The sequence below is a fragment of the Pseudorasbora parva genome, chromosome 18 (assembly GCF_024679245.1).
Source record: "Pseudorasbora parva isolate DD20220531a chromosome 18, ASM2467924v1, whole genome shotgun sequence".
In the NCBI taxonomy this organism is placed as follows: domain Eukaryota; kingdom Metazoa; phylum Chordata; class Actinopteri; order Cypriniformes; family Gobionidae; genus Pseudorasbora; species Pseudorasbora parva.
Genome location: NC_090189.1, coordinates 32,337,345 through 32,345,431, shown reverse-complemented (window position 1 = coordinate 32,345,431; position 8,087 = coordinate 32,337,345). Strand labels below are relative to the sequence as shown.

The window sequence follows — 8,087 nt, the reverse complement described above, 5'->3', positions numbered from 1 at the left end:
AGTTGTATGTCCTCAATTTCACTCAGTTTTCTCCTGATCTCTCTGCAGAAAAATGATTTCATTGAGGGAGTTTAAAAAATGTAGGAGCCTTTCTGTGTTGTGCAACCCCAAGACAGCGTTGTGTGCCATAGCACCAGTGGATTGCAGCCCACATTGACTGTGGCATGATGTTTATACTGGGCTGAACTTTCTGTCCAGTTTCTCTCAAGTAAAGACCATAATTTATGACATGGTCAGTTAGGTTGGCTCTGATTTATTTGAAACCTGTCTGTACGCAATAATTTTACCTCTCCTCCCTCCTGTTACATTTTGCTCTCCCCTTCCCCTCTGTCCATGTCTTCTTATATTTTATTCTCTTGTGCTTTCCACTAATGCCATTGCCTTCCACTCTACCATCTCTTCTCACGCTACTCATCTTCCTACATCCTCAGCTCTTCTTGCTTCTCCTACATCCTCAGCTCTTCTTGCTTCTCCTTCATTATCAGCTCTTCTTGCTTCTCCTACATCCTCAGCTCTTCTTGCTTCTCCTTCATCCTCAGCTCTTCTTGCTTCTCCTTCATCCTCAGCTCTTCTTGTTTCTCCTACATCCTCATCTTTTCTTGTTTCTCCTACATCCTCAGCTCTTCTTATTTCTCTTACATCCTCAGCTCTTCTTGTTTCTCCTTCATCCTCAGCTCTTCTTGTTTCTCCTACATCCTCAGTTCTTCTTGTTTCTCCTTCATCCTCAGCTCTTCTTGCTTCTCCTTCATCCTCAGCATCCTCAGCTCTTTTTGCTTCTCCTTCATCCTCAGCTCTTCTTGCTTCTCCTTCATCCTCAGCATCCTCAGCTCTTTTTGCTTCTCCTTCATCCTCAGCTCTTCTTGCTTCTCCTCCTCCTTCATCCTCAGCTCTTCTTGCTTCTCCTACATCCTCAGTTCTTCTTGCTTCTCCTACATCCTCAGTTCTTCTTGCTTCTCCTACATACTCAGCTCTTCTTGCTTCTCCTACATCCTCAGCTCTTCTTGTTTCTCCTCCTCCTTCATCCTCAGCTCTTCTTGCTTCTCCTACATCCTCAGCTCTTCTTGCTTCTCCTACATCCTCAGTTCTTCTTGCTTCTCCTACATCCTCAGCTCTTCTTGCTTCTCCTTCATCCTCAGCTCTTCTTGCTTCTCCTTCATCATCAGCTCTTCTTGTTTCTCCTACATCCTCAGCTTTTCTTGCTTCTCCTTCATCATCAGCATCCTCAGCTCTTCTTGCTTCTCCTTCATCCTCAGCTCTTCTTGCTTCTCCTACATCCTCAGCTCTTCTTGCTTCTCCTACATCCTCAGCTCTTCTTGCTTCTCCTACATCCTCAGCTCTTCTTGCTTCTCCTACATCCTCAGCTCTTCTTGCTTCTCCTACATCCTCAGCTCTTCTTGCTTCTCCTACATCCTCAGCTATTCTTGCTTCTCCTACATCCTCAGCTCTTCTTGCTTCTCCTACATCCTCAGTGCTTCTTGCTTCTCCTACATCCTCAGCTCTTCTCAGCTCTTCTTGCTTCTCCTACATCCTCAGCTCTTCTTGTCCCATCTCCTCTTCCTATACCAACTATTCATATCCCCTAATCTCTTTTTACCTCTTCTGCTGTTCTCAATATTACCCTTCCTCTATACTCTCCAAAACCTCACTCTTACAACTTTTTTTCTTCCCATTCTTTTGCTTTTTCTTTTTTTTCTTTTTTTTTCTTTTGTAATTGAGATAGCTGTTTTAACAATTGTGATATTTGTATTTCCTGTGTTGAGCATATTACTAACTGATCAGATATCAATTTGGGGTTAACTGAGGACATATGGTGTGCAACTGACTATTTTAAAATTTACAGTTTTGTTTGTTGTGTTTTGAAAATTGTACAACAATGCTTGTGAAGACCAACGAAAAAGCTGCAAATGTTTTTTCCTGATATTTTAAAGATTTGGTTGGTTGTATGAATGGCTGTGATAACATTAGGGAATTTTGTGCACAGCATTTTGAGAAAATTATGCTTCTGATTTGAAATTTGTATGAAATTAAGGAGAATTTACTATCTGTCTAGGACAATTACAAAGTGTGCAGATCACTGTGTTAAATGTTTTGAGAGCAGTTACTTGTGTTTGGAGAAATGTACCAAAATCGATTGAGAAAAACTGTAATACAAAATAATAATAATTATATTGCATAGACAGCGCGCAAAGAGCACTCCCTGCTGTCACTTATTCAATAAACGCAATCTCACAAAGTTCCGCTATATTAATCAGTGAAGCTGGTATACAATTAAATTTTCTTATTTTCACAATGTCTGCACTTACAGAGGATTGATGTGCATGTTAACTGAACTCAGCGCCTGGACAAACACTTGAGCGGTGAGTGGATTCCAAATTCAACACCTGTGATTGGCCAACTGCGTTGTAGAAATCTACAAACATGTCTGTGATTGGCTAGATTACTCACTGAAGTTAATACATATTGGAAATGTAATCATTTGGCGAGTGCAAATACAGATACACACTGGATCTTTTGCTAGCTCCTTTTCACTAATAATATGCTAATTTTACGAATTCTTACAGAGGATTACGAGGATTACAGGTCCTAGACAAGCAGTTATGGGCAGCGTTTAACTCTTAAAGCAGAAGCAGCAGGTGGCTGTGGTTTGAGTTCGAAAATGACACGCTGTTAATCAAGTCCGAAACAGCTATGTTCATGGAGTCTGTGGACAAGCCTCTGCCTACGCTCCGGGCCTGGTTTTGTGTGTTTTTGCTGCAGTCACGCTGTAAACCAGTGCTGCCTCTCAGTCTTTTTGCCACTTAGTAGGGCGTAATCACAGTCACTCCAGATGATGGTGACGTCATGTGCATTCCCTCTATAAGCTAGTCTTCCCTGTATATATAGCGATTGTTTTCTCTGGTTCTCTGTTGGTAATTATTTGGTGTTGCAGGAGTATGATTTTCCCTGTTCTCTGTGGTTTTGCTAGCTTGTTTTGTTCTGTTCCTGAGTCCTGTTTTGAAAGTTTTATTTAATTTATTATTAAATTCACCCTGCATTTGGATCCTGCATTTCTGCCTGTTATTTCCTAGTTTCCTGACACTGAGATGATTTTCTTGTTCTTGATTTTCATTAAAAGTCTCTTTATCACATTCACTTTGCATTACACATCATTCTTGAATTCCTATTACATGCAACCTGTGACACCTAGCCTGACAAGCCAGACCCACCTCAAGATGTTTGGTCTGGAAACTCACCATAGACAGGGCTCAATCCGAGGGGCGGGATAAACGGTTGTCTTTCAAACTTCCTCTGCACGCGATAGGATAGCGCTACACCAACCGGAGCAACGACAGTGAAGGGGAGCTCGCTGACTGATTAACCTGTTAAGCTGATTTCTAAATTTTGAAAAAATCCTAAGAAATGTATACTCAGACTAAAACAAATACAGTTTGTGAATCCTTTGCACTAAAAGCATAATTATGGTCTCATTTGAAAGCAGACACCTGGCAGTTTACTGTAAAGTCAAAATGATAATATTTTTTATAATAAAAAAAAGCTATAATAAGCTTCAAAGTTTTGTAAAGTTATTAGAAATTTATTTGTATGATATATCTTTATGAAAATAAAATTGAAGTGGGCCTTGGAGAAATCTAGAAATGCACTACAGCTAAAGCCACAAGTCTGACCATGTTATATTTCAGATCTGAAGATGATCAGTCTAAAACTCTGCATTTTATTAAACGTTTTACAAGATCGTTTCATGTGATTTTATTTTGAGATATCGCTGAAATATCAACTGATGTTTATTGCCACATCTTCTCAGCTTTCAGTCGCTGTATTGCCTCTATTGTTTAGAGGTGCAAACTGCCCCATTCAGTTTGTCTCCCCGGCATTCACACTTCTGCGGACTGGTTATGGCTCCAATTATTATTCTTTTGTCTGCATTATAATTACTAACCCCAGCTAACAATTTTAGGTTATAAGAACGTTTCCCTAACGTTCCCATTAAGTTCTAAAAACGTTTTTGAACGTTCTAGGAACGTTGAAATGTCCAGTTTGTGGAACGTTGTATTAACGTTCTCATTAGGTTCTAAGAACGTTAAATAACGTTCTTATAATGGTGTGGAGTATGATCAAATAAAATATTCCTGTTTTCTCCTTTACTGTACTTGCTTTTGTTTATTGACATCTTATTCTTTCTTAAAAAAAGCTAAAACCACTTTTATAATTGACTTTTATATTTATATTACATTTATATTTAATACATAATTAGTTTACTAGATTTTTCTTCTGATTGTAAAAAAATAAATATATACTCGAAAATAGCATTTAAGTGTCATTAAGTTGTCTCTGGATATACAAATTATGTATCTGAAGTTTGAGAAAAAAGCTGTATGACTAATTTGTAACGACTAATACTTTTTTAAATGTAGTAACGTTTTTAAAACGTTCCACTAACAATGTAAGAATAACGTTTTATAGGTAACGTTTTTAGAACGTTACTCAACAGCAAATAACGTTGGCACAACGTTCTAATAACGTTACTGCAAGAACGTTTTTTGATAACTTTGAGAGAACTTTTAGAGAACGTTAGCCAACGTTCTGAGAACGTTCCCTGTTAGCTGGGACGATTCTCTATTCAAACTGTTCTATTCAAACCTCATTTCTAAATCAAACCTCTCACTTTACCCTCACTGAGACTCTATTGAATGCATTTCGTCCAAATAAGCATTTCAGTAGTTTTACATTTAGAAAATGTTCATAAAAATAAAGTATTTACTCAGTGGCAGGTGCATCTAGGGCAAGCTAGCATGTTAGCTTAGCACACCAGCAAAACAACAATTTATACGATTAAAATCATGTTTTATTCAAAACTTGCTTCATATCACTTTATATTTTATATGTAGAGTGTTTTATATAACAATATGTGATCTCATATAGCTTCGGGTCAAAAAATCTGACAGAAAATATACAATGCTAAAAGCTATGTGGAATAGCATTGCATTATAAATATCATCTATTATGAAACCACCCAACATGGCATAAAGAACACAGACCAACCATATATTGCCGCGATTGTGTGTTTATTGTCTTAAAACGTGTTTATCTGCATAAAATAGCGATCTGACGATCCCAGGGAGCTGTGTGGATATGTCCATATGTCAGATACTTCCTGAATGTCACATGGTGTGTCTGTTCTTCATGTGTTCCCCATGGGGTGAATTTTCAGTAGTACAGCTTTCCAGCGCCCTCCGGCTGCCAGAATGAATTGAAAACACAGCATATCACAGCCTACTGCTCTCATAATCATACATCCGCGGATTTTGGATAAAGATTGAATAAATAATACTTCTCTGTATAGAAATTTGACTCAAACGTGTGAGAATCTATCAATATTTCTCCACATCTGCACACTTTTGAAGTAAAAGCCCTGAGGGAAGTTGTTTTGTCGAGTGTCTTCATGACGACCAAGGAGGATTTTTTTATGAATGGGAGCAAATGACGCGCATATTACAATCAAAAGGTAGCGACGCCCAAGATCATATTCATAACTCCTGGAACATATTAACACATTACGGTCACTATAAGACTTTGAGAATAAAACAGAGGTAAAAAAATTAAACTTTAGTCTTAGATCTTTTTAATGATGTATAGTTTGTCAAGGTAATTACTTACATCTGATAGTAATTTTGAGCTAATTTAAACAAAGAGACCTTCAGTGCGTCCTCGTCCTCGTGACGGTTATCAGGTTAAACATTCGCCGTATCCGGTCGGCTAAACTCCGAACACATCTTCCCTTTTTAAGAATGACTTCAGTGCCGCTCTTTGTTCTTTTCTCAGAGGAAAGCTTAACTCCAAGTCTTCCGGAGGCGCGGGCAGATCATTGTGGTCGAGACTCAATGATCTCTGTAAAGAGAGAGAGTCCCCTCTACCACACCCCGATCTACCATCTCCGAGAGAGGCGGTACTTTGGCTGGTGGCCAGGGTGACCTCAGGGCGGTGCTGTGGTATTAAGAACCCCGACGATCATTCCTCGGGCCACTCCCGCCCTCTTGCACATCGCTTCCAGCGAGTGTTGGACTGAAGCAGCGGGACTGTCTGCTGACGCCCCGTTCTTTTCGTTCATACTCCAGATAGCGGCGAGAGGTCGATTGCCGCATCTCAAGGTGGTCTAGAGTCCTTTGGGGATGACGATTCGGCTATGCTCCGCCTCCGGGTGTGGTAGCACTGTAGAATCTGACCTAGAGTTGACAGCCATGTTATCTCGGGCAGCCGCGAGCCTCGGGCTGGTGTGAATCTCCACCCTGTCACGAGTGCTCGCGGTTGGGCGATTGTTTTTTGGAGGTGGCACCCGACAGCTGCGGGCCCCGCCCCCGATGCCATTTCGCTCCTGAGATGCATGAGGAGTGCACGCGGTCCGGGAGATCTCCGGATCACTGTCCCGCTGGGTCGCGCGGACCATCCTGCTCGGCTATGCGATTCAGTTCGCGCGAGCTTCTCCCCGCTTCCGGGGTGTCCGGTACACCTTGGTGGGGTCCAGTGCCCCAGTCATGCGTGCGGAGATCGCGACCCTACTGGCAAAGGGCGCGGTCAAGCTCGTCCCTCCAGCTGAGATGAAGTCCGGCTTCTCAGCACTTACTTCATTGTACCGAAGAAATCCGGTGGGTTACGGCCGATCCTGGACCTTCGCGTCTTCCATTCAGGATGTTGACTGCGAAATGCCTTTTCGAATGCGTTCGTCCATGCGATTGGTTTGCAGCGATCGACCTGAAGGACGCATACTTCCATGTGTCCATCCTTCCGTGACAAAGACCGTTCCTACGGTTTGCGTTCGAAGGGCGGGCATATCAGTATGCTGTACTACCATTCGAGCTAGCTCTGTCCCCTCGCGTCTTCACGAAGATTGTCGAGGCAGCCCTTGCGTCACTCAGGCAACAAGGGGTTCGCATCCTGAACTATCTCGATGACTGGCTCATACTGGGCCACTCTCGGGACCGGGTGTGCGAACACAGAGACCTGGTTCTCCACCACTTAGCTCGTCTGGGCCTTCGGGTCAACTGAAGAGCAAAGAGCAAACTCTGCCCAGCGCAGAGGATCTCTTTTCTCGGTATGGAGATCGACTCGGTCGCCATGTGTGCGCAGCTTACCGGCGAGCGCGCGCAGTCACTGCTGACTTACCTCCGTCAGTTAGAGAGCAAGAGTGTGGTTCCACTGAAACTGTTTCAGAGGCTCCTGGGGCATATGGCATCTGCAGCCGCGGTGATGCTGCTCGGATTGCTTCATATGAGACCGCTTCAGCACTGGCTTCGCGATCGAGTCCCGAGATGGGCATGGCAGTCTGGCACGCTCCGGGTCCCAGTGACTCTGGCTTTTACGGGCAGGTGTGCCCTTAGAACGAGTTTCCAGGCATGTTGTTGTATCAACAGATGCGTCCACCACGAGTTGGGGTGCCATGTGCAATGGACATGCAGCCGCTGGCTCCCGGACAGAGAGCCAGCGCCGCCTGCAAATCAATTGCCTCGAGTTGCTGGCAGTACGGTTCGCCCTGCACCGCTTCCTATCGTTGCTGAAGGGTCAACACGTTCTAGTCAGGTGGACAACACGGCCGTAGTAGTGTACATCAACCACCAGGGCGGTCTACGCTCCCGCCGCATGTCCCAACTCACCCGCCATCTCGTTTTATGGAGTCAGAAGCGCCTGAGGTCCCTTCGTGCTGTCCATATCCCGGGGATCCTGAACCGTGCAGCCGACGAGCTCTCACGGATTCAGCCAATCCCCGGGGAGTGGAGACTCCATCCCCAGTCGGTCCAGCTGATCTGGGATCAGTTCGGGGACGCACAGGTAGATCTGTTGCCTCCCACGACTCGTCCCATTGCAGCCTGTACTATTTCCTAACCGAGGGCACGCTCGGCACGGATGCACTGGCGCACAGCTGGCCGCAGGGCCTACGCAAGTATGCGTTTCCCCCAGTGAGCCTTCTTGCACGTGTTTTGTGCAAGGTCAGGGAGGACAAGGAGCAGGTCACTTTGGTCGCCCCGTACTGGCACGGCCGGACCTGGTTCCCAGAACTAGTACTCCTTGCGACAGCCCCTCCCTGGCCAATTCCT

General features: G+C 43.9%; 1 protein-coding gene across 1 annotated transcript; it reads right to left on the bottom strand.

Moving 5' to 3' along the window:
- Positions 1-411: 411 nt before the first annotated feature.
- Positions 412-7,653, bottom strand: LOC137046046 (uncharacterized). The gene is made up of 2 exons (XM_067423099.1): positions 7,647-7,653; positions 412-1,289 (listed from the first exon to the last, which is right to left on the bottom strand). The coding sequence occupies exons 1-2, from the start codon at positions 7,651-7,653 to the stop codon at positions 412-414; spliced, it is 885 nt and encodes a 294-aa protein (XP_067279200.1).
- Positions 7,654-8,087: the final 434 nt, after the last annotated feature.